Source organism: Acomys russatus, chromosome 16 (genome assembly GCF_903995435.1).
Source record: "Acomys russatus chromosome 16, mAcoRus1.1, whole genome shotgun sequence".
Classification (NCBI taxonomy): domain Eukaryota; kingdom Metazoa; phylum Chordata; class Mammalia; order Rodentia; family Muridae; genus Acomys; species Acomys russatus.
This window is the reverse complement of record NC_067152.1, coordinates 6,988,802-7,015,375: the sequence shown is the minus strand read 5'-3', so window position 1 is coordinate 7,015,375 and position 26,574 is coordinate 6,988,802. Positions and strand designations below refer to the sequence as shown.

Here is a 26,574-nt window from a genome sequence, read left to right as displayed (position 1 = left end):
ATGTTCAGCTTGCACACTTTACAAGTGAGGGGACAAGCCTTGGGATTGTGGTTTGTCAGAGGTCCTGTGCTGCTGCTAGTGTTGGACTGCTAATTTCTATCCTAGTGGTTTTGTGTTTGTTTTGTTGTATTATTTTCTTTTTTTTTTCTTTCTTTTTTTTTTTTTTTTTTTGTTGTTGTTTCTTCCTGGCACTGCCTTTTCAGTTATGGTTGATGTAACACTCTTTTAGGTGAATTTTGATCATCCTGAGGAAGTCCTTAAAGGGGAGTTGGCACGGATCATTTACAAAAATTCTATAAGGAAGATTAAAGGTAGGTACTCTCTAGGTACTCGTTTTTGGTAGGTGTTGTGTTTGTGTTGAGAAGGACTGTTAGCTAGTAGGCAGAGTGTACTGTGTCTTAAGAGAAAGCTTCCCTTTGAGCTATCATTGGGCCTGCCTTTCTTTCTTTCCTTCTTTCTTTTTTTCTTCCCCCCCCCTCCCAGAGATAGGGTTTCTCTGTGTAGCCTGGCTGTCTTGGAACTCACTCTGTAGACCAGGCTGGCCTTAAAATCAGAAGTTGACTGCCTCTGCCTCCTGAGTGCTGGCGTTAAAGGCGTGCACCACTCTGGTGGCATGCTCCTTTAAGCCCAGCACTCGGGAGGCAGAGGCAGGCAGGTTACTGTGAGTTTGAGGCCAGCCTGGTCTACAGGGTGAGTCTAGGACAGCCAAGGCTACACAGAGAAACCCTGTCTGGAAAAAAAAAAGGGGGGCGGCTTCATTGGGCATTTTAATAAGGTTTTGTTGTGTATTCAGCTGATTTGGGGGAGTTGAAAAGGAGTAGATGATATATATAATCTTTGCCTTATGCGCTTAAGGTCTTTTTTTTTTCTTTTTTCCAAGACAAGGCTTTTCTGTATAGTAGCTTTGGCTGTCCTGGAACTCTCTTCGTAGACCAGGCTGTCCTCAAACTCACAGAGATCTGCCTGCTTCTGCCTCCTGGTGCTGGGACTAAAGGCATGCACCACCACGCCCAGCTATGCCCTTAAGTTTATGAAAGTTAATAGTAGTTAGAAATATTTCAAAATATTAATGTTTTTGCGTATGTGGCAAGGATATAGGATGATATTTCCTTTCTTTGAGCTGTGAGGCCAGTCAGTGATGGGGCTTGTAGCTTAGTGTTTGCCTAGCCTGCACAAGACCCTAGGTTTGTACACTAGGAGCCAAGGGGAGGAGTAGAAGCCAGCCACAGTGAAGCCCTGTCTCGAAACAAAGACAACAACTCCCCAAAGACCAACTGCTTTGAGAGTAAAGTGTGTCTTTAGAATTTACCTAACAGAAAACCTTCTCCCCTCAATTTTTAAATTTTAGGCGCAGAATTTCATGTGTCACTTCTTTCAATTGCACAACTGTTTAATTTTGCCAAAGATCTACAAAAAGAAATTTATGATGAGTAAGTAAAATACTGGTAAGGCAAACATGTCTATTTCTGGTCTTCTGATTAAGATTTGAGACTGGGGAGAAGTGAAGAAGAATATATACTTGGCGGTGGTGCAAGCCTTTAGTCACAGCACTTGGGAGGTAGAGGCAGGTGTATCTCTGTGAGTTCAAGGCCAGCCTGGTCTACAGAGTGAGTTCCAGGACAGCCAAGGCCATCACAGTGAAACCCTGTCTCAAAAAGCAAAAACAAAACAAGGCCAAAAAAAAAAAAAAAAAAAAAGAAAGTTTGTATGTCCTTTACAAACTTTAGGAAAGATGTCATATTATGAGTAAAAATATATATATTCCTGCAGTGGGTCTTTGACATAATTGGCTTCATTTCAGAAGTAGAGTACGTCTTACAAGCATATCTTTTTAAAAAAAGATTTATTTATTATTATTATGTATACAATGCTTTGCCTGCATGTACAGCTGCAGGCCGGAAGAGGGCATCAGATCACATTATAGATGGCTACCATGTGGTTGCTGGGAATTGAACTCAGGACCTCTGAAGGAGCAGTCAGTGCCCTTAACCTCTGAGCCAACTCTCCAGCCCCATAAACATATCTTAAAAGCTTATCAAGACACATTCTTCTTTTCTATAAAATCAGGTGTATTCATTTCATAACTCTTTATAGTTAAGTGCTGTAGATAATTTGTCTGATATTTAAAAATTATATGTACATATCAGTTAACTTTTGTGCTGTGATAAAACACTATGACTAAAAAACAACTGACAGAAGAAAGAGTTTATTTAATGGCTTATGGTTCCAGAAGGCTAGAATCCACAATCATGGGAAAGACCTGGCATACTGGTACAACCAGGAAGTTGGCTGATCTTTGTCTGCACACAGGAAGCAGAGAGCGAGCAGGAAGTGGAGCATGCCTATAAACCCACGAGCCCTGCCCACAGTGATGTCCTTTCTCCAGCAAGGCTGTACTTTGTAAAGATTCCATTGCCTCCCCAAATAGTGCCACCAAGTGATCCAGTCCATGGGCCTTTGGTGAGAGGTGTCTTACTGAAACCAAGGCATAGTGCCTGTGTTAGGCACTTCTCTTGCTAGGTTCCATTTCTTCTTTTTGTTTTGTTTTGTTTTGTTTTTTTTCTGAGACAGGGTTTCTTTGTGTAGCCTTGATTGTCTTGGACTTGCTTTATAGACCAGGCTGGCCTTGAACTCACAGCGATCCACCTGCCTCTGCCTGTTAAGTGCTGGGATTAAAGGTGTGTGCCAGCACTGCTGGGCTTAGGTTCTAGTTCTTGATGCCATAGGAGATAGGCTGCACTGCATCAGTTTGCTCTTTGGATGTCTTCAGGGTTTTTCTCTGCTTCTGTTACAAGAATTCAAGAGCCCAGGCACTGCAGGGTTCATGGAGGCTTCTATGGCCACAGATAACTACTGATTAACTAATACTTTTAAGTTAATATTTGTTAGGTTTTTGTTTTATTTAATTGTTTTTTGGGGGCTAGGGTTTTGAGATAGGGTTTCTCTGTGTAGCCCTGGCTGTCCTGGAACTCACTCTGAAGACCAAGCTGGCCTTAAACTCAGAGATCAGCCTGCCTCTGCCTCCTGAGTGCTGGGATTAGAGGTGTGTGCCACCAGTGCCCTGCTGTATGTTTATTTATTATTTATTTTAAAAAGGGTTTGGAAGCCTGGTGTGATGGCACATGCCTTAATCCTAGCAGGAGGCAGAGGCAGGTGGATCTCTGTGGGTTTGAGGCCAGCCTGGTCTACAAAGAGAGACCAGGGTAGCCAGGGCTCTGTGTAACTGGAGAAACCCTGTTTCATAAAACAAGCAAACAAAAAAAAAAGGGTTTGGAACTCACTAGGGTGCCTTTAGTTTGTGGGAATCATTTTGCCTCAGGCTTCAGAATGCTGGGAATATAGGCTGTGCTACCATGCCCAGCTAGAAGGCAGCATTTGTTAAAATGATGCTCAGAACATTCTGAGGTGCAGTGGGTATATAACAACTTTGTTCTATTGATAAGTCTATTAAGCTAGTCTGGAAGGCCTACTGGGAAATTACTCTGTGGTATTGTAGCTTTAAAAGTGTGTCCTGTGTCCTTTCATAGACCATAGGAACTCTGTTATTCTCTGTTAGTTTCTTATCATGGGGCAGGTGCCAGTAAGATGTAATTTTCAGCCTTCAAGCTCTGCACACTGATGACCCACTCACCTGGGATTATGTGGCACGGCGAGAATTAGAGATTGCGCCCCAGGCAGGTGAAGAGCAGCCTGCATCAAAGCAAGCTAAAGCAGTGGAAGTGGGCCGAAGGGAGGAAAGGTGCTGTGCGGTGTATGAGGAGGCAGTGAAGACTCTGCCCACAGGTGAGTCTGTCATGTGGTGTGGGAGCACATGAGCGTGAAACTGACGCTGTCGTTGTCAACACTTAGATTGGCATGGGAAGTCTACACAGAGGGTTGGGGATGCAGCTCAGTGATAGGTCACTTACCCAGCAAGCATGTGCCCTGAGTTCAGTCCCCAGTAGAGGAGAAGAAAGGAAGAGAAATCTCTGTATAGGACAGTTTACAGTGTGCCTGCTTTCTTTTTCTTCCTTTAAATTAAAAAACAAAACATGCTTATTGTGTGTGTATGTGTGTATGCTTGGCATCAAGAGCCTTTATGTGTTGAGCTGTCTCACCAGCCACTTTACACCCCCTTTTCTTTTTCGTTCTTTCTTTCTTTTTTTTTTTTTAAAGATTTATTTATTATGTATATAATGTTCTGCCAGAAGAGGGCACCAGATCTCATCATAGATGGTTATGACCCATAATGTGGTTGCTCGGAATTGAACTCAGGACCTTTTGGAAGAACAGACAGTGCTCTTAACCTCTGAGCCATCTCTCTAGCCCCCCTTTTCTTTTTTGAGACAGGACCTTATGTATCTCAGGCTGGCCTCAACCCACTCCACAGGCCATGGTGACCTTGAGCTCCTGGACCAGTGTGTGTGGTTCCTCATGCATGCTAGACAATCACTCTACCAACTGAGCTATATAATTATCCTGTATACCTCTAGTTGGCCTTCTGTGATGGTGAGAAGCTAGAGATTTTCATGGTGAGATTTCATATAACCTAGTCTGCCCTTGAGCTCCTGACCAACTGCCTCTGCCTCCTGCGTGCTAGGATTACAGGTGTGTGCTACAGCTTTTATGAACTTCTTCAGTAATGGAAGTATTTATGCTCATTTGTTGGGCAGAAATAATACAGTATAGTTGAAGGGGTGGGGATGTAGCTCAGTTGGAAAGTGCTTTTCTAGAGCATGAAGCCCTCGGTTTATTCCCCAGCATGTATAACCTGCATGTGGTGATGCATACTTACAGGGTCAGTACCTTGGCGGTAAAGGCAGGAGGGCCCAGAATTCAAGGTTATCCTTAGCTAGATAGTGAGTTTGAGGCAACTCTCGCTTCCTGTCTTGGAAACAAAACAAAACAAAAAAGTAAGGCAACCCCAAGAAATTATAATTCAGAAGATTGTTTAAGTGTTATCCTATGTCTTTTACTTTTCTTTTTAATGTATTTATTCTTATTTATGTGCATTGGTGTTTTGTCTGCATGTGTGTCTCTGTGATGGTGTCGGATCTTGGAGTTACAGACAGTTGTGAGCAGCCGTGTGGGTGCTGGGAATTGAACCCCAGTCCTCTGGAAGAGCAGTTGGTGCTCCTAACTACAGATCCATTGTCTGGTCCCTTCTTTTTCCTTTTTATTTGGAGACAGGGTCTCACTTTAGCTTTGGCTGGCCCTGAACTTTTCGTGTAGACTAGGCTGACCTTGCACTCACAGAGATGTGCCTGCCTCTTACTTTTGCCTCGTGAGTGCTGGGATTAATGGGGTGAGTCACTACATGGGCTTTTGTTTGTTTGTTTCTTAGGTTTTCGAGACAGGGTTTCTCTGTGTAACAGTCCTGGCTGTCCTGGACTCGCTTTGTAGTCCAGGCTGGCCTTGAACTCACAGTGATCCGCCTGCCTTTGCCTCCCAAGTGCTAGGATTAAAGGCGTGCGCCACCATGGCTGGCTTTACATGGGCTTTGTTGTTGTTATTCTTTTGAGACATGGTTTCTCTGTGTAGCCTTGGCTGTCCTGGACTCTGTGACACTGCATGGACGCCATGCCTGGCTTACTGTATGGGCTTTATCCTACATCTTTCAATAGAGACTGCATTTTTGTTTGGTAATGTTGGAGAATAAAGGCAGTGGGGATAGAAAACCTAGACAAACAGCTAGACGTGGTGGCGCACGCCTTTAATCCCAGTACTCGGGAGGCAGAGGCAGGTGGAACGCTGTGAGTTCGAGACCAGCCTGGTCTACAAAGTGAGTCCAGGACAGCCAGGGCTACACAGAGAGACCCTGTCTTGAAAAAACTAAAAACAAAAACAAGACAACCTAGACAAGGAGTTCTGAAGTCAGTTGCTTTTCCCCAATGTCTGACATGTTTGGTTTGATATAATGGGAGTCCCCCCCCTTTTTAGCCAAGTTAATTTAAACTGTTCTTAAAACTGTTTTTGTTATTTTTGTTTCATGTGTATGTGTGTTTGCCCCTGTGAATGAATAAGGTCACGTGTGCTGGTATCCACAGAAGCCAAAAGAGGTTGTCAGATCTGTTGGAGCTGGGGTTAAAGGTGGTTGTGAGGCACCCAGTGGATGCTAGGACCCTAACCCAGGTCCTCTGGAAGAACAGCCAGTGCTCTAACCACTGGCCCATGTTCAGCTCCTGAGTTAAATTTTCTTGGAGGAGTTTCCCCTTGAGAGGAAGATGTTTGAATTAAGAGGATTGGTAGCCTAGTTGATGTCGTCTGTCTTTCAGAGGCCATGTGGAAGTGTTACATCAACTTTTGCTTGGAAAGGTTTGCTAAGAAGAGCAGCAGTGTGCCCCTCAGAGGGCAGGTAAGCGTTTACACCGCATAGCTGCAGTGAGCAGTTAGAAAGTATCCTGTTCTCTAGAGAAGGACAGGTTTGGCGGTCTGGGCCAGCTGTGAGAGTTTCAGGCTTAGTCACTTGCTTTTTGCTGTGGGTGACCTGTCATCATGAAGATCTAGTCTGGCTTACCCTTCTCAGAGGCTTTCTGCTGATTGGACTGTGTCAGGTGTCATGTGTAGTGCCCATTTGGAACTCAGTCCTGGCTGAATTCTCAGAAATGTGCAAAATCACTTTTGCCCAGCTCAGCGCCAGAGGCCCCTGCTGGAATCTGTTTACTGACTTGACAGATGTTTCTGGTTTCAGAGGCTGGAAAGAACCATGCTTGCATTCAGGAAGGCCCATGAACTGAAGCTCCTTTCTGAAGTCCAGTACAAGCAGTGGGTAAGGCCACAGAAAGCACATTCACTGCCTGTTACATGTGCTTTATTCTGATTTAAAATATATGACACCAGAACAAAAAAGTCAGAATAAGCCTATTTGGCATTCCTTTTCTCCTCCTTTTTCTTTTCTTCCCTTTTTCCATATCCTCCCCCCCCCCTTTTTTTTTTTTTTTTTTTTGTTTTTGAGACAGAGCTTTGCAACAGAGCCTTGGCCATCCTAGTCTCGCTTTATAGACCAGGCTGACTTTGAACTCAAAAATCTGCCTGCCTCTCTCTCCTGAGTACTGGGATTACAGGTATATGCCACCACACCTTTTGTAAAGGATTTGTTTTTGTTTTATGTGCATGAGTGTTTTGCCTGCATATATTTATATGTACCATGTATATGCAGGCTAGAAGAGGGTTTGGGTCTCCTGGAACTGGATGGAATTACAGTTGGGTGTTAGCTGCCATGTAGGTGCTGAGAATTGAACCTGAAAACAGCCATTTTTCTTAACTGCCGGACCCTCTGTCTCTTCAGCCCTCCTCCCCTCCCCTTCCATCCCCTCCCCTTTCCTTCTCTTCCTTCCCTTCCCCTCCCCTCCCCCCTTCCTCCTCTCCTTTCCCTCCCCTCCCCTCCCCTGACCCCTCCCCTGACCCCTCCCCTCCCCTTCTCTTCCCTCCCCTCCCCTTTCTTTCTCTTCCCTTCTACTTCTCTTCCTCGGTTCCCTCCCTCTCACCTCCCACTGGACTCACTTCGTAGACCAGGCTGGCCTCAAACTCACAGCGATCCACCTGCCTCTCCTTCCCGAGCGCTGCCCACCACTGCCCGACTCACTCTTCCTTTCTTGACCGCCTTCCTTTCCCTTTCCCCTTCTCGCCTCTCCCCTCCCTTTCTTTCCCTCGCTCTTCTCCCCTCTGTGGTACTGCACTGTAATCCCAGCTCTGGGAAGGCGGATCCTTGGAGCCCATTTATTCCCTTCCGCTGAATAGATGAGTGCCAGGTTCAGTGAGAAACAGGATCTGAAATGTGAAGGGAGGGCTGGGAGTTTTCTGTTCAGTTTAGCTGCTAAGTGCTTGCTGTGTGAGTGTACGGACGAGGCCTTGGATCCCCAGCACACATGTAAATGCCCAGAATTCTAGTGTGCTGACGGTAAAGATGGATTCCCACGGTAAACTGGCCAGTTAGATTAGCTATGTGGTGAGCTCTGGGTTTAGCTGAGAGACCCGGCCTCAGTGAATAAGGTGGATAGCTATGGAGCCTTGGGCATCCATACAGATGAACACACACATAGGAGCACCAGCTTGCACATTTGTATCCATATACATGTGAACACACACATGTACACACATCACACACGTAGACACATGGAAAATAGAGGGCAATTGTGGAAAACACTCAACATCGACCTCTGGCTTCTCTGTGTGTGTCTCTCTTACACACACACACACACACACACACACACACACACACACACACACACCCCTATATTAGCATGCATATGTGTACACTCAAACATGTGTCTTTTTTTTTTAAGATTTATTTATTTATTATGTATACAGTGTTATACCTGCATGCACACCAGAAGAGGGCATCAGATCACATTATAGATGGTTGTGAGCCACCATGTGGTGGCTGGGACTTGAACTCAGGACTTTTGGAAGAGCAGCTGGTGCTCTTAACTTCTGAGCCATCTCTCCAACGCCACATGTGTCTTAAAAATTATAAGATTATAGGCCAGGCATGGTGGTGCACACCTTTAATCGCAGCACTCAGGAGGCAGAGGCAGGTGGATTGCTGTGAGTTCGAGGCCATCCTGGTCTACAAAGTGAGTCCAGGACAGCCAAAGCTACATAGAGAAACCCTGTCTCGGAAAAAAAAAATTATGTGTGTGTGTCCTTGTTTTCCCATAATCATTCAGGTAAAGTTACTCAAACTTTTTTTAAACTTTACTCTAAGTTCCTAGCTTGATCCTTTCCAGAAACATCTTTTATTCTAGTCTTGTTGGCATCCTACCCTCCAACATGCTACATGAATTTCCTCTTATAATATACTGTCTCTCATCTTCAGCCCCTGTGTAAGCTGGTTGGAGAGGCTTCTCTCTCTCTCTCTCTCTCTCTCTCTCTCTCTCTCCCCCCCCCTCCCCCCTTTTTTTTTTTGCTTTTTGTTTGTTTGTTTGTTTGTTTGAGACAGGGTTTCTCTGTGTAGCCTTGGCTGTCCCGGACTCACTTTGTAGACCAGGCTGGCCTTGAACTCACAGCGATCCACCTGCCTCTGCCTCCCGAGTGCTGGGATTAAAGGTGTGCGCTACCACCGCCTGGCTGAGAACCTTCTCTTTTCTGCGGTTCTGTGTTTACCTGTCTGACACCTGCTCTCCCTTAAGTCTTAGCTTGAATGCTTCCTTTCCGGAAGGCCTTTCCTATCACGGCCCCGCTGGTCCTTCTGCACTGCACTCTGTAGCAGGGCGGCCTGGCAGGCAACTTTCCATGCCATGCCCTCTGTCTCTTCAGCCCTCTTCTTTGATTTCCTGATAGCCCTATGGTCAGGAAGGAGAAGGAGGCGGAATTCCGCATGCTCTTTGTGCCTGTTGAGCGGCTGTGGGAAGGTCTAGTGGGAAGGCTGTTGACGTTATTGTCATAAATCGTCTCGCTATGCCTCTATTATGTATGTGATTTTGCTTCCTGGGGGTGCTTTACAGTGTGCTTTGTCTTCCTTAGATTGACCTGCTGCTACGCCAGGACCTCTTTAAAGAAGCTCTGCAGGCGGCAGAGGCTGGGACAGACTTGTTCAAGGACTCCGCAGCAATGTGGCAGCTGAAGCTGCGGGTGCTGATTGACTCACGGAGCCCGGACATAGCTGTGCACTTTGAGGAAGCTTTTGCGCATCTCAAGCCCCAGGTCTGCCAGTTGTGCCTTTGATATTTTATTCAGTTTTTTAAGATTTATTTTTATATTTTACATGTATTAGTATTTTTCCTGCGTGTGTGTCTGTCATCCATGTGTGTGCCTGGTGCCTGAGGAGGTGCTGAGCCTCCATGTGGGCTCTGAGTGCTCTTGACCCTGAGCCAGATCTCCAGCCTTCACAGTCCACTCTTTTAGGAAAGCTGTTTTGTTTTTGTTTGTTTTTAAAAGACAAAGTTTCATGTAGTTCAGGCTGATTTAGGCAGAACCTTGAACTTTGATTTTTCTGCGTCTACCTCCTGAGTGCTGGGATTACAGTCACCCTTCACCATGTCTGGTTTATGATGTGCTGGGGATTGGACCCAGGGCTTCCTGCAGGCTGAGGGAGCACTCTGTCAACAGAGCTGTATCTCCGGCCCTCTTTTTGGAAATCTTTTACGATTTTAGCGAAAGCTCGTATGTGATATGCTTTAACAAGGGTAAACCCTAGAGTAATTGTTGTTAACTTATGTGATAGTTAAAGGATTGAATAGAAAACCACTTTATCCCTAATCCTTGATTTGCAAGTTTACTAAATCATGTAAGGTTTCTTATTCTAGCTGGGTGTGGTGGCTCACACTTGTAATCCCAGCGCTCAGGGAGGCAGAGGCATGTGGATCTCTGAGTTCAAGGCCAGCCTGGTCTACAAAGCAAGTCCAGGGCGACCACGGCTACACAGAGAAACCCTGTCTTTTTTTTTTTTTTTTTTTAAACACTGTCTTGAAAAATCAAAAAAAGGGGCTAAAGAGATGGCTCAGCGGTTAAGAGCACTGATTGCTCTTTAGAGGTCATGAGTTCAATCCCCAGCAACCACATGGTGGCTCACAACAATCCACAATGAGATCTGGTGCCCTCTTCTGGCCTGCAGGTGTACATACAAGCAGAACACTGTATACATAATAAATAAATATGAAAAAAAAAAAGAAAAAAATTTTCTTATTTTGTTTAAATGTCCTACAAATAAAAATTAATAATAGAATATTCTCACTTGCATCCACATCTGATCATAAATTCGACTTGCAGTCACAAAAATCTAAACTTTTTTTTTTTAAGGATTCATTTATTTATTTAATGTATATAACTTCTTTATATCTACAGGCCAGAAGAGGGCATCAGACCACATTATAGATGGTTGTGAACCACCATGTGGTTGCTGGAAATTGAACTCAGGACCTATGGAAGAGCATGACAGTGCTCTTAACCACTGAGCCATCTCTCCAGCCCCCAAAACCTAAACTTTAATGTTATTAGTGAGTGAGAAAATGTCCGGCAGAGAGTAAGGTGGGGAGCAAATGTTACTGCTCTCTGCTGTCTGTCTCTATACAATGAAGATCAGGCAGGCTAGCCCCCATCAGTCCTTATACGGTGGCTCCCAGACCCGTGGCCCATGAGGCTGAGTAGGAGTGGCTGCTTATGCCTGTCAGTCAGGAGTCCCCATCAGAACCAGACTAAATGCTCAAGGCGTTGCTCTGGATGCTGTGGCTAGGGGGCTGTAGTGACCCTGTCTTTATAGTTAGGAGTTTTCAGAGCACAGTGCTGAGGGGTCTTATCTAACGGTTTTGTTTTTGTGAGCAGGTTTGTCTGCCCCTGTGGATTTCTTGGGCAGAGTGGAGTGAAAATGCTAAAAGCCAGGAGGAGACTGAAGCGGTCTACCAGGTACAGGCTGCCTCTTCTGTCCCTTGGGTGCAGGACATAGCTTTTCCATGCCCTGATCACTACTTGGTGGCTTGGGATGGGACTTGGTACTGTGTCCCTTTACACAGCTTGTCCTTGTTTTTTCTCTTAAATATAGAAAGCTGTTTTAGCTGTCACTGGTGCGGGTTCTGTGACCCTGAAGGAGAAATACCTGGATTGGGCTTATCGATGTGGTGGCTACAAAAAGGCCAGAGCAGTGTTTAAAAGGTACGTGTAGGTGTTCATAGTGGTTTCTGGTCTTTCTGCCCACACTCAGCCCCAGACTTTGTGGATTACAAATAGTGTCTGAAGTGGTGATCCGAGAAACCTTCAAAACTTACTTCCTTTTTCTGGTTTTGCACACTTAAAGCATTTCATATACACGGGGAAATGGTGGGTAGCTCATTGTCACTGCTGGTTGTAATCGTGTCATTTTTACAAGCAGCTCTGTGTGTGTGTGTGTGTGTGTGTGTGTGTGTGTGTGTGTGTGTGTGTGTGTACACACCACTGAACTCTGTCTCCAGCCTCATACATCCTAAGACACTGCAGGTTTGGATACAGTTGCGGACGCTTGTCAGACAGCCTTCTGTCCTCCTCAGTAAACACTCACAGCAGCACTCATTTGAAATGGGCGTGTGGAGCCCCACATGCTCGTAACCTCCGGAGACTGGGGTAGGAGATCATGTGAGCCCAGAGAGACCAAGCAGCAACACAGAGAAGCATGTTGTAAAAACAAAACAAGTGAGCCGGGCGTGGTGGCGCACGCCTTTAATCCCAGCACTCGGGAGGCAGAGGCAGGCGGATCGCTGTGAGTTCGAGGCCAGCCTGGTCTACAAAGTGAGTCCAGGATGACCAAGGCTACACAGAGAAACCCTGTCTCGAAAAACCAAAAAAAAAAAAAAAAAAAAAAAAAAAAAACAAAACAAGTGGACAACCACAACTGTGCGTGGGAAAGTGTTGCAACAGGTGAAGGGTCAGTCACTCCAATATGGGAGAGACTCCATCAGGTCTGGGTTGGCCGGAGATTGCTGCCCAGTTTTGTTAAAGACCTGTTGGGAAGCAAAGCCTGGTTCTTTTTACGCTTGTGGGATTGCAAGGCTTCCTGTCACTGTGGGAACTAACATTCCCCCACTCCTTTTTAGTTTACAGGAAAGCCGACCATTCTCCGTTGAGTTTTTCAGGAAAATGATGCAGTTTGAAAAGGAGCAGGTGAGTATTTGGAGCACTTCCTGCCTGCAGACAGGGCTCTGTGGTCAGGGCCAGAGCAGCCTCTCCTTACTAGAGTGGGTGGGAGCTCCTGGTTCAGCCTCTTTCCATAGAGCTGTAAGAATGGTAATCCAGCCAAGAGGCGGCAGTCATGTGTGGGAACAGAAAACCTAGACGCCGCAGGAAGTGTCCCTGCTAGGCAGGGTGAGGGCCAGCTGCTGCTTGTCTAACACTTAATTACTGTTTCTGGTGGTTAACTGTAATTTATGATTAGAGTGAAAAGGTAGGAAATACATGGAGCTGGAAAGATGGCTCACTGGTTAAAAAAAAGCACTGGCTGCTCTTCTAGGGGTCCTGAGTTCAATTCCCAGCAACCACATGGTGGCTCACAGCCATCTGTAGTAAGATCTGATGCCTCTTCTGGCCTGCAGGTGTACATGCAGATGGAGCATTCATAGTACAAATAAATAAAAATTTAAAAAATATACTCAGAGGGCTGGAGAGATGGCTCAGTGGTTAAGAGCACTGCCTGCTCTTTGTAAAGGACCCAGGTTCAATTCCTAGCACCCACATGGCAGCTCACAACTGTCTGTAACTCTAAGATCTGATACCCTCACACCAACACACATAAATTAAAATTAAATTAAAAAATTAACAAAAAATAAATAAATAAAAAATATACTTAGGTAATTAATTTTATTTCTTCTTGAGTCTCTGATGGGGTTGAAGACCAGATAGTCTAGTTTTACAATTAAGCTTAGTTGTTTAGGGGTTAAGATATTTTTAGGTGTAGATAGATGTTTTAAGTTGCTAGAGATAAGAGATGATAGATATTGATTTATATTCAGAATTTTAGACTCATCAAGATAGGAAATATGTTTTCTTCAAGGTTGCCAAATACAAATATCCAAAACACTATGAATATAACATTAATATAATTCCTGATTGTTTCGTGGTTCTTCTTACTGTATGTAGCTTATTTTATATGTGTGTAATAATATCAATGTGTATGTAAAAAATAATTTTAAAAAGAAAAAAATATAAAAAAAGAGCAGTACATTAGCTCAGTGTGTTGGTGTAGTGTATGCCTTTAATCCCAGCACTCAGGGTCCCTATTGGTTTGAGGCCAGCCTATTCTATGTAGTGAATTCTAGGCTAGCCAGGGCTACATACATAGGAAGATCCTGGCCCAAAAAACAAAACAACGGGGGCTGGAGGTTAAAAGCAGCTTCTGCTGGCTGCTCTTCAAAAGGTCCTGAGTTCAATTCCCAGCAACCACATGGTGGCTCATAACCATCTATTATGTGATCTGATGCCGTCTTCTGGCCTGCAGGCAGAGTGTTGTATACATAATAAATAAATAAATATTAAAACAAAAACAAAGAAACAAAAACAACTCGAGACTGTGTTTCTCTGTGTAACAGTACTGGCTGTCCTGGACTTGCTTTGTAGACCAGGCTGGCCTCAAACTTAGAGAAATCCACCTGCCTCTGCCTCCCAAGTGCTGGGCTTACAGATGTGCACCACTTGCCTAGCTAGCATTTATATTTTTAATTCATTAACTTTGTGTAGTGATGCGGGTTGAATTTAGGACCTTGCTAATGTTAGATGAGAGATCCATCATTGAGCTACATGATTTCTTTTTTTTTTTTTTTTTTCGAGACAGGGTTTCTCTGTGTAGCCTTGGCCATCCTGGACTCACTTTGTAGACCAGGCTGGCCTCGAACTCACAGCAATCCCCCTGCCTCTGCCTCCCGAGTGCTGGGATTAAAGGCGTGCGCCACCACGCCCGGCTCATGATTTCTTATTTAAAACAAGAACAATTCTAAGCTTGTTTTGTTTAGACAGTTTCTCTGTGTAACAGCTCTGGCTGTCCTGGAACTCACACTGTAGACCAGGCTGGCCTTGAACTCAAAAAGATCCATCCTTCTCTGCCTCCTGAGTGCTGGGATTAAGACATGCACCATTACTGCCTGGCTCTGAGCTTTTTTTTTTTTTTTAAGTGATTACCCAAAAATGTATTCATTATCAAATTTCCTGACCATGGTTAATTTAGTATATATGTGTGTATATATGTATATACATATGTACACACATATGCATACATACACACACACACACACACACACACACACACCTGTTTAACTCTGCCTCCTAAGTACTGGGATTAAAGGTGTATGGTACTATGTCCAGCCTAAAAAATACATTTTACACTAAAAAAAAAAATGTGCTTTAGAATATTGTCAGGAGCTGCAGAGGCGGCTCAGTGGTTAGGATCCCTGGCTACTCTTCCAAAGGACCTGAGTTAGTTTCCCAGCTCTCTCATGACGTCTACAACTCTTTGTAACTCCAGTTTCAGGGAATCCAGCACTCTCTTTTGCCCCCAATAGCACTGTATGCACCTGACAGGCATATATATGCCGACAAAACACTCACATAAAAATCAGATAAATCTATAAAAAGAATTCTTAAAAAGTCAGGCGTGTGCTGCCACATGTATTATATACACTAACATACATGGTAACATGCAGCCTTCCAAAAGAATTATAATTGTTATAGAGATAGTCAGCTAGTAGATGGGTATGCCTATTTCCTCATAGCTTTTCGAAGCATTCAGCTTGGTTTTTTTCTTTGATTTTGAATTTTCAGTTAGTATTTATTTTTATTTGAGCTTTGAAAAGTTACTAGTGCCGAGCAGTGGTGGCTCACGCCTTCAATCCCAGCACCCGGGAGGCAGAGGCAGGTGGATCCCTGTGAGTTTGAGGTCAGCCTGGGCTACAATGCTAGTCCAGGACAGCCAGGGTGACACAGAGAAACCCTGTCTCGAAAAACAAAAGTTACTAGTGAGGCTGAGCTCCTGTTTTGTGCTGAAGTATAGTATAGTCTTACACGATGAGACAGTTTGGCATATTGTTTAATAATCAGCCTCTGGATTATTAATATAATAATTATGCCTTGGGCAAATCACTTCATTGTAAATCTTACCATCATCAATATAGGAAGGCTCTGCCTATATTGATACATATATAAGGCTCACTGGGCTACTTACTGGATAGGAAAGAAAATGTGTATAGTGCAGTGTGTATTAAGATCCCTTAGGAGAGTGTGTTTGTAATTAATGCGTGTGAGGTTAAACTGACTTCAAGGTATGTGGTTTGGTGAAAGGAGATTTGAATATAATTTTCTATTAATTTCTTTTTGATGGTATTAGGGATTGATCTCATGAAATGGTTACTTAATACTAAATGTTTCTTTAAAAGATAAAATTATGTGTGCGTGTGTGTCTGTGCAGAGGTATTTATTTAATTTAATTTTTTTCCAAGACAGGGTTTCTCTCTGTATCCTTGGCTGTCCTAGACTCACTTTGTAGTCCAGGCTGGCCTCCAACTCACAGTGATCCACCTGCCTCTGCCTCCTGAGTGCTGGGATTAAAGGCACGCGCCACCACGCCTGGCCCGTGTAGAGATATTTATATAGGAGTGCAGATGGCCTTGAGTCCCCTGATCTGGCGTTACAGGTGCTCGTAAGCTGTAGGACTTGGGTGTCAGGACAGGAGCTAAACTCAGGTCCTCCGCAAGATCAGCAAGTGCTCGTAACTGCTGAGCAGGTCTCTCTAGCCGCATACAGAATACGTTAGCTAATTGGGCAGTGGTAGCCAGGAGACAGAGGCAGGTGGATCTCTGAATTGGAGGCCAGCCTGCAGAATGAGTTCCAGGACAGCCGTGGCTGCACACAAAAAAGCTTTAGATGGTGTTAATTTACTTTGAAAATGTACTTAAAGAAATACACTTAGTAGTAGAAGTGGAACTGGAGGTGCAGTTGGTAGGTGCTTTCCTAGTGCGCACAAAGCCCTGGGTTAGATCCCCTCCTCCACATAAAGTGGGCATGGTGATGCATACGTGCTATTTCATCACTCAGGATGTAGAGGCAGGAGAATCAGGTGTTCAAGGCCATCCTTGGTTACGTAGAGTTCAAGGACAGCCAGAGATACAGAATGCTGCCCCTTTAGTAGCTTGACACCACTGTGGAGGTGGGAGACCCTGGGAGAATGGAGCCAGTAAATGATGGAGCAAAGTCTTATGCAATAGGCAAGGTTATGCAGCGCCTCAGTTTATACTGAGTGTTAGAGCAGGTCACGTGAGTAAAGTTCTTCTGAGTTCAAACCGTATACAATCACAGGGACAAGCCACATGTGGCAACACTGTTCTCCCATAAGGCATATAAAGGATAATTGAATAAGAACAGCAAGCAGGTATGAGTCATCTGAAGTAACATTCCTCTCTGCTACACTTGGGAGGAGCAAGAAAACACACTCCAGGAACATTTCTGTCTTTTGAAGAAACTGAGGTCACTTAAATTTGTTTACTTTACATCCTGATTGTAGTCCCCTTCCTGGTCGCCTCTGCATCCTGCCCTCCCCTCGTCCTCAGAAAGGGGAGGCCTCCTCCTCTATCATCTGACCCCAGCCTGTCAAGTCTCATCTGGACTGCCTGCATCCTTTTCCTCTGTGGCCTGGCAAGGCTGCCCCGCCATGGGGAAGAGATCAATGAGCGGGCACCAGAGTCCATGTCAGAAGGAGCCCCCACTCCCCATATTATGGAACCCACAAGGAGACGGTGCTGCCTCTCTACTGCATCTGAGCAGAGGATTTAGGTCCTCACCGTGCATGGTCCTTGGTTGGTCCATCAGTCTCTGCAGCATCCCTCCTCGGCTGGACAAGACTCTGTCTGGCTCTCTTGGAGTGTCCTCACAAGCACTCAGAATTCTTCTCACACGCCCCCACTCCTGGGCTGCTTCCTACAGTAGCTCACACCTTGTTACCTTTAACGGTGCTGAGGTGTTCGCCAAGTGAAGAAGCTTTAAAAAGAAGATCATGGACTAGTGTTCATGTGTTTTTGTGATACACGGGTTTTAGAGCCTGGTCTGGTGGTTCATGCTTTTAATCTCAGAACTCAGGAGCATTGCTGTGAACTCTGTACCAACCGGGCTACATAATGAAACCATGTCTTTAAAAAGAAAAAAAAGAGATGTTTAAGATGGTCATTACTATTTCAGAGCACAAATTCTCATCACCCCCTCAGAGCTTTCAAGGGTTATTCCTGCTACACCTCTCAAGTTAGACTTTTCTCCACGCCAGCAAGGTAAAGTGCTTTCCTGGTTGACAGTCAGTTCACTGTGGTAAACATGGTCTGTCTGTCTTTTCTTTTTTCTTTGTGCATGTGTGGTGGTGTATGCACATGCCAGTGTACATGTGAAGGTCAGAACAATTTTCTGCCATGTGGGTATTGGGGATTAAACTCAGGCTGTCAGGCTTGGTGGCAGGTGCCCTTGGCTGCTGAGCCAGCCCCAGCCTGGTTTGGGGGTAAGTTGAGAAACGAGGTTGGTCTGGTCCTCTTTTTTTCCCCCAATGATTTATTTATTATTTTTATTTTTTATTTTTTTGGTTTTTTGAGATAGGGTTTCTCTGTGTAGCCTTGGTTGTCCTGAACTCACTTTATAGACCAGGCTGGCCTCGAACTCACAGCAATCCGCCTGCCTCTGCCTCCGGAGTGGTGCTGGGATCAAAGGCGTGTGCCACCATGCCTGGCCTGATTTATTTATTATCATGTATTTATTTATTATGTATATGGCACTCTGCCTGCATGTATACCTGCAGGGCAGAAGAGGGCATCAGATCACATTATAGATTGTTGTGAGCCACCATCTGGGAATTGAACTCAGGATCTCTGGAGGAACAGTCAGTGCCCTTAACCTCTGAGCCATCTCTCTCCGCTCTCTCTGGGGACTCTTTCAAGCACCTAACAAATAGTGGTTGCTTAAAATATAGTCAAAGTGAGTTTATGCTTAGATGGATGAAACCAAATCTGCTTGTTTTTATAGGAAGCCTCCAAGATGGCAAACCTGAGGGAATATTACGAGAGGGCGCTGAGAGAGTTTGGGTCTACAGATTCTGGTAAGCAAACTTCAGTTATAGGATGTGAACATTGCTTGCAAAGTCTCTGACCTGTTACATGGTTAGAATATTGTTTTCTGAGCTGGGTGTGGTGGGGCATACCTTTAATCCCAGCACTTGGGAGGCAGAGGCAGGCAGATCTCTTAGTTCCAGGCTAAAAAAAAAGTAGAAAGGTAGAAAGGAATTTGAAAGTTTCCATTATAAAGAAATGATAAATGTTTGAGGCAACGGATAGGCTTAGCTTTATTTAAACATTAGACAATGCTTAAATATATTATGTGGCACTTAGTTTTATTCATTCATATTTTAAATTTTTTCTTACATTACTTTTCTGTGTGGAAGTTTCTTAGAACTTTTTAATTGGCTTAGTATTAAATGAATTTGCCTAATAAAGCCTTCCCAGTTTTCTAATTATGTTCACGGTAATTGTTGTTTTCTCTTAAAGATCTTTGGATGGATTACATCAAAGAAGAATTGAGCCATCCCTTCGGGAGACCTGAGAACTGTGGGCAGATCTATTGGCGAGCCATGAAAATGCTGCAGGGACAGTCAGCCGAGCTGTTTGTAGCCAAACATGCCATGCACCAGGCTGGCCACTAGCAAAGAGCACTAGCAGTGGGTGGAACTGTATGGCAGGTTTGTAGTGAGAGTTGTCAGGAGGTGGCAGGAGGGCTGACTGACTTTTGTAACATACTTTAATTTGGCTTTAATCCTTGTTTCCGAAAAGAGAACTGCTGCTGCCTCTTAAATCTAAAACACACGGACATCATTTCTTGTTTCAGGCTAAGCACACACAGCTCTGATCTAGACTGGGTATGAGGGACCCGTTCAAACCCAGAGAAAGTACAGTCATGTGTTTCCTAACTGTGTGGGCCTGCGTGAGACCTGTGGAGACAGGAGGGACTAGGGCTGTGCGGGGCAGACGGCCATCTGTAATCTAAGTGAGGGTGAGCAAAGCGACTTGATTTCCTGTATCTGAACTGGATGTGTACTTTAGGTCAACCATTCAAGAGACACGAGTCTTCCTTCTGCAGGAAAGAAGGGAGACTTGGAAGACAAGTAACAGGAGGAACTGTGGGTATTGGGGGAACTTGCCCTTTAGGAAGGTTAAGATAACTCAAAAAATGATTTACACTGAGGATTGACAGGCCAAGAACAGTCTGCCTGGAGGAGGCCCAGCAACAAGCAGACAGGGGAGGGAGAAGTGCCTCAGTGGGAGGGGTGCAGGGTGGAGGGGTAGAGGGCGGCTTCGAACAAAGGGGGCATTTGAGGAACAGGGGAGAAAATCGTTTGAAATAAATTCTTTCACTTTTCAGGCCGGGCGTGGTGGCGCATGCCTTTAATCCCAGCACTCGGGAGGCAGAGGCAGGCGGATCGCTGTGAGTTCGAGGCCAGCCCTGGTCTACAAAGTGAGTCCAGGATGGCCAAGGCTACACAGAGAGACCCTGTCTCGAAAAACCAAAAAAAAAAAAAATTCTTTCACTTTTCTTATACTGTTGTGGGTTTTTTTTTTTTTTTTTTTTTTTTTGTTTTTTTGAGACAAGTTTCTCTGTGTGTAGTCCTGGCTGTCCCAGAACTCATTCTGTAGACCAGGCTGGCCTCAAACTCACAGAGATCTACCTGCCTCTGCCTCCCAAATGCTGGAATGACAGGTATGTGCCACCATGCCTAGCTCCCAAATGCTGGAATGACAGGTATGTGCCACCATGCCTAGCTCTAGCCCTCTTTTTTTACTCTTTGTTTTGAGCTGGCTTACCAAGTTCTGGCTGGCCTTCCTTGAAAGTCCTCAAATTTAGGCAAATCTTGAACTTTGAATTGGCTGCCTCAGCCTCTCAAGTAGCTGAGATTATAGGCCTGAACCACTAGACCCAGTTTTAACTTAACATTTTGGTATCATTGGGAAAGTATTCAGAACAAGTTACTTACATGATTTCCCATGTTAATTAAATAAACTTAAAAAGCACCTAATGAATTCCTAGCGTCCCATTGCTTTATTAATCCCCTGTGGCTAGACTTTTCCATTTGTTACTTGTTTTAAGTATAAATGCTATTGGTGAAGATTCATGTCACTCTATGGTCATATCCACAGGGACTTATTTGACAGTGAAATTGCTGGAGCTAAGTAAAAGAAAGGAAACACTGATGTTTTACCAGTTTGGTCTTTTCTAGCCTCATATGAAAGAGGCAACACCCTTGTCTGAGTTGGAACATTATATATTTCATTTTCGTTGTTTTATAATTTACCATTTAGTAGATGAAAGTGATGCATCATTGTTTAAACTGTTTTTGCTTGCTAATTTATGTTCTAAAAATACATTGAGAATGTTAATCTTTTGTTTGTCTTTCATTTCTTACAAATAGGTCTATGTTTCTTCCCTTTGCTTGGTGTTTTTGATGCCAGAAGGATATTTTGTGGTGATTCTCCTTCCCTCCCCTGCAGTGCTGAGATCAGACCTAGGGCTCACACATGCTGCGTAAGCACACTCTCATGTCATACCCTCAGTTTAGGCTGGTAGAGTCTCTCCTCTTGCCTAGGACAGCGGGATCTCTTCCTTAAGCATTTGACTAACTGTAGACCAGGCTGGTCTTGAACTCATAGAGAGCCATCTCCCAAGTGCTGGGATTAAAGGCATGTGCAACCACTGCTGCTGGGCCTTGTCATTTGTTTTAAAATTTTTAATTTTATAGAGGGGTGGTGATGGTAGCACACATCTTTAATCCTAGCACTTGGGAGGTACAAGCAGGCAGATCTCTATGAGTTCCGGGCTAGCCTGATCTACATACATATGCCTTTAATCCCAGCCCCCAGGGAGGCAGAGACAGGCTGTGAGTTTGAGGCAAGCCTGGTCTACAAAGCAAGTCCAGGACTGCCAGGGCTACAAAGAGAAGCCCTGTCTCAAAACACCAAGGGGGGTGGAATTTATTTTAAATTTTTTGCCTGCATGTATATCTGTGTATCACACTTGCATGCCACTTGAAGTGTGTATCACACTTCAAGGCCAGAGTTGGTGTCAGAATTACCTGGTTGTGTGATCTGGACCTGGGAAGCTCAGCTTTCTCAGTCTATTACGTGGTATTCTTGTTTTAGGAGGAGGTGCATGTTGCCTGTAGGATAGAGACCAAAGAGGATGGTGCTTAGCCATTTTAGGAGCAAGGGCACAAATTTGGGTCACCTAGTCTGACTATGCACATAGTGCGATCATGAAAATGCATCTAGCTAGTTCACCTATAGTTACATTGATATCTAAAGTTAAATAATCCAGTTTCCTACTCACACTGGCTACCTTTCTAAAATTTTTTTTGAGAGAGGGTCTTACTGTAATCCTGTCGGGCCTAGAACTCAGTGGGACCAAACTGGCCTCAGACTCACAGAGATCCACCTGCCTGTCTCCCTGGGTGCTTAAAGGTCTGTGCCACTACAAGGGGCCACACTTGTCACATTGTAAATGCTTAACTGGCCACATGGTTACAGTGTTGGACAGTACAGATAATAGAGCTTGTATTTCAGCCATTGTGGAAGATTCTGGTAGGGATTGCAGTGACAGGAGGTCAGGCAGCTGAGTCAGCACAGCAGAACAGGACATAAGTTGGCCACATTGTCTTTACAGGAAAGTCTACATAGAAGGAACAACTCACATTGAGTATTATGTGTCAGCTCTACTTTATTTCCTTGTGTTGTTCATAAACATGTTCTTTGGGGTCAAGTTGAAAAGACTCACTAATGTACCAAAAGACTGAGACGGTTCCTTGGTGAGCAAAGCTAGAGTGTAGGCAGGGTGGGGTGGGGTGGGGTGGGGTGGGGGGGAAGGTAGGGATGGTGAAGGTCAACAGCTGTTTTGATTTTTCCCTGGAGGTATTGAACAAATGTCTATTTGCTACAGACCAGCACTGCCAATAGACCATGCCAGGTCTAGCCTGGGGAACCAGTGAGTTTATTGGGGTGACTTACAGGAGCATGGCTGATTCAAAGGCACCACTGAGAAGCCCACGAAAGCTGTATCTCTCCCCAGCTTGCAGGCAGCCCCAGAAGGTTCTCCCTCAGCATTGTCTGATTGCTTATATAATCTTGGGGTGGTTAGGCACTTCCAGAGTCTTCAGGAGGGTGTGCATGAGTGAAGGCTGTCTACACTTGGGTTATTCCCCTCCCCCTGCACCCCCAAGCCCTGTTTGTCTCAGGTGACACCTTTACTTGCTTTGAGATAGCAAGGAGAGTGTGACCAGGCTCTGGTCAGATTCTGTGACAACATGGAATGTTGAGAGTGTCATTGTTTATACTGGGCCCACAACTTTGATCAACTATTGTGGTGTCCGAATGGGTTAACCTTAACATCATCCTTGACTCAAGGTGGGGGACCCGGCTGCTGAGTTCTTAGCCATTTGTGAATGAGTCATAGTTGAATTGCATCCTAGAATTACAGAAAAACCTGTGAAACGATAGGGTGAACAGTTGCTGGCGCTTCAGAGCTATTTCCATCCCATAGGCAGAGGCGGGGCATTTTAATGCTGTGATGGGAATTGATGAAGGGTTAAAGCTGAAGCGCACAGCAGCTGTAGGGCAAGGAGGACACTTGCCATTTCAGACCCAGCTAGTCCTCCAGTCTTAAGATCTACACAGGTAGTTGCTGCCAGAATCAGTACCCCAGAAGTCCTTTCGGTACCAGCGATCTGTCAGCACAGGATGCCCCCTGCACTGCCCTGCCCTGCCGTGTCTTCTTTACAGCAAGCTTTCCCTTGACCTGGGTTAGTCATGCCCGAGGCCAGACCTCTGCAGTAGATTCTTTAGCCGGCAGCCAGATCCTGGGTACCTTGTGGCTAAGCAGCTTCCCAGCTGTGGAGCCCTGGCAGTGGGGTTTGGACTCTCAGGCAGCTGTGGTAAGTTTCTGGAGGCCACGTGACTACCTCAGGCCAGCAGCTGTGGAGCTTGCAGGAAGCGTCCTGTAGCTCAGAACTGAGCTCTGCCGGCTTTCGTTGCCTGTGGGGGTGGGGTGGGGTGGGAAGGTGTGGGCAGGTGCTGTGCTTCAGGGAGAGCCCAGGAGAGCAAGCTGAGGCAGGTAGCCTGTGAAGAGGCCTCAGGGCAAGGAAGCCTGTGGGTGTTGACTGGCACTCTGAAGGCAAACAAACAAGAGGCAGCTGGTTCCTCTGTGTGCTGGTGACTTGAAGCTGGTGGCCGAGCTCAGGACATCTGCTAGGGAGCCTGGTTGAGGGCCAGGTAAGGGCAACAGGAAAGAAGACTTTACCTAGAGGTGCCTGTGGCATGGGATGTTTGGCTCACTCTGAACACCAAGTCACATGTGTGTTCCTTGCATCTAAAGAAACACAAAGGCCTTTCTTTTTTTGGGGGGGGGGGTGAGACAGGGTTTCTCTGTGTAGCCTTGCCTGTCCTGGATTGCTTTCTAGACCAGGCTGGCCTTGAACTTACAGAGATTCACCTGCCTCTGCCTCCTGAGTGCTGGGATTAAAAGCATGCGCCACCACCACCCTGCTCACAAAGGCCTTTCAATTCAGCATCTCCAGAAGTGTATTTCCACATTGTCCCCGTCAGTTTCTATTTTTTTCCAGGACCATTACTGCACTGTTCACCCGCCTTTGTTGAGGGTCAGCCCCTGACTTATCAGTGCGCTCCTTACAGTAGGGCTATGTTTAATAAAGCTGTATCTGGCACCCAGCATTCTGCCTGGCACAGTGCATATGCATATTAATTGGGCTGGTGATCCAAGATGGTATTTACTAGAGATGATGAAGATAGATTTGCAAAGAAAACCACTTTGGGTTGCAGAGTTGGGTGAGACTAATTTTGCCAGGGCAGAGTGGGACAGGTTGGGCTGTTCTCCACAGTGGGCAGTGGCCTCCTGAGAGTGGAATAAAGAGAAAATGCAGGGCTAAATGGCCTTGGAATTTGGGTCCCAGAGCAGATACAGGCAGACAAATACGTTTTAGCAAGTAGATGGCTGTGCAGATATGTAAATGTGACAGGGCTGATCTTGTGATAGTGGAGAGCTGTTGATTCAAATTCTTATTTTATATGTATCTGAGTGCCTGCGTGTGTATATGTATGTGTACCGTGTGCTGTCTGAGGGCTCCACAGACTCCCATATAGTGCCTCCCACTGGGGAGCAAGTGCTCACACATGAAACTGTGAGGGACATTTCACATGTATCCTTAATATGGGGCTGATAATAACTGTCTCTTAGGGGTTGTTCTGAGGATGGGAGGATTTAGAACTGTACTGACCAATTGAGTAGCCAGTAGCCACCAATCCTGTTTAAGTGTGTTAATTATAATTAAAGCGAGGAATCCTGGCCACAGTTCATGTGCTCAGTGGGCACACATGGCAGACTGTTCACCAGACAGAGTTGAAAGCATTTCCAACCTTGAAGAAAGCTCTCATGCGTGGTGTTGGTTGAGGCCGATGAAGCATACAACTTACTTTTGTTGGGTACCCACAGGGGACTTTAATATTTTTTCCTTAAAAACAAACAAAACCCAGACTCTCATAACAACCCTATGTCCATTTTACAGACGAGGAAACTGAGGCACAGAGTAATTTTCAGTTATTGCAAAAGATGATTAACCATAAATCTATCACTTAACTATTTGAGATGTACATTCCAGAGGCATCTGTCACAGTGACAGTGTTCTATGACCATTGTAGTCTAGTTCCAGAACATTTCACTGCTCCAAAAGCAAATCCTGTGCATTTCCCCTACCAGAGCTACTGTCATTCATTGGCTTTCTCTCTCCATCCATTTACCTATTCTGGGTAGGAAAATGTGAGTTGACTATAAACGGAGTCAAGCAATATATGGTCTCTGGTGCCTGGCTTTTTTCAGCTCAGCATAGTTTTGAGGTTCATTCACGTTGCAGGATGTGTCAGCACTTCATTCCTTTCTGCAAACGAATACTTCCATCATTGGCTGTACCACTTTTTGTTGGTTGCTCTTTATCCACCAATGGATAGATGTCTGCAGTGTGTCTTCCTGTTGGCAACTGAGCTACTACAAGCACCTTTGTTTTGTCTAGTGCTGTCTTCAGTTCCTCTGTGCATGCGTGCGTGCGTGCTCACGCTCATTTAAAGGTAGAGTTGCTGGGTCCTGTAATGCTGAGTTCCTGAGGAATCAGCTAAATAAATGAATTGCAGTTCAGTTCCACATTTAGTAGCTGGCAGAATGGATTTGAACCCAGCCAGTCGGCCTCCAGACCCTGTGCTTTGAATGTCACTTTACTGCTTAGAGCTGTTGTGACTGCCACAGTCCCCTAACACCATGCCTTTTTAGGCTGATTCCTTTCCCACCCTGGACCCATTGTCTTCCTCTAGGCTTTCTTCCAGTATTGTGAGGCCTTTTAACAATGTACATTCCAACTTCCCAGAAGGCAGGAGGACTGCGGGGCTGCCCGCTATGACTGGACAGGCCCTGCTCTTCTCCCAGCACCTCTGGTCTCCCAACTCTCCCTTTAGCTGCATCCACCTTTAATATTCTCTCTGAGGTGGAAGGGCAGAACTGAAGAACAAAATTCAATACAAGCTTGTGTCATCTGCTTAGAGGCCCTTTGGCTTACTGGCATGTAAATGTCCCTGAATTGTCACCTGTGTGAGGCTCCCCATGTGGACTTGGGGGCTTGACAATTAATGGCCTTGTTTGAGACAAAGCATCTTGTTAAGGAGAGGTAACCAGTCATATTTCTAAAAGCATCAACCGAGCAACGTGTTTGTGAGAGCTGGGATAACACAAGAGTACCAAAGGCTGTTTGGCTGCTCTCTTGGGAAGTCTGCCCAGAGTTTAATAAGGACCCGAGCGGAGCTGCGGTTTATCAGTTTTAAGACCTCCCTTCGTTAGTTTCTCAGCCAGTGGTGTCCAGGGCATCCTAGTCACACTGACTCATGGGAAGGACCCTCATTTAGAAAGGGAAGGCTTGCTGTGGAGACGGACGGGGCACGGGTACCTGGGAGCTGTTAGAGGAACATGCTGCCCACTCCAGGAAGAGACTGACTGCTGTTTTGCCTCTGCACTTTTGGACTTTTTTTCTTTATGTGTATGTGTGCTGGTCTTATTTATTTATAGACAAGGTCTTCCTAG

General features: G+C 45.2%; 1 protein-coding gene across 1 annotated transcript in view; it reads left to right on the top strand.

The window, feature by feature from the left end:
• The window catches only part of Utp6 (UTP6 small subunit processome component), a 34,528-nt gene extending 15,401 nt beyond the window's left edge, over positions 1-19,127 (top strand). The window contains exons 9-19 of the mRNA XM_051158090.1: positions 230-311; positions 1,349-1,430; positions 3,599-3,783; positions 6,255-6,334; positions 6,671-6,748; positions 9,445-9,624; positions 11,242-11,322; positions 11,459-11,568; positions 12,483-12,549; positions 18,427-18,499; positions 18,945-19,127. Of these exons, the coding sequence (XP_051014047.1) occupies positions 230-311; positions 1,349-1,430; positions 3,599-3,783; positions 6,255-6,334; positions 6,671-6,748; positions 9,445-9,624; positions 11,242-11,322; positions 11,459-11,568; positions 12,483-12,549; positions 18,427-18,499; positions 18,945-19,099 (1,173 nt within the window). The 3' untranslated portion in view covers positions 19,100-19,127. The remainder of the gene's footprint in view (positions 1-229; positions 312-1,348; positions 1,431-3,598; positions 3,784-6,254; positions 6,335-6,670; positions 6,749-9,444; positions 9,625-11,241; positions 11,323-11,458; positions 11,569-12,482; positions 12,550-18,426; positions 18,500-18,944) is intronic.
• Positions 19,128-26,574: the final 7,447 nt, after the last annotated feature.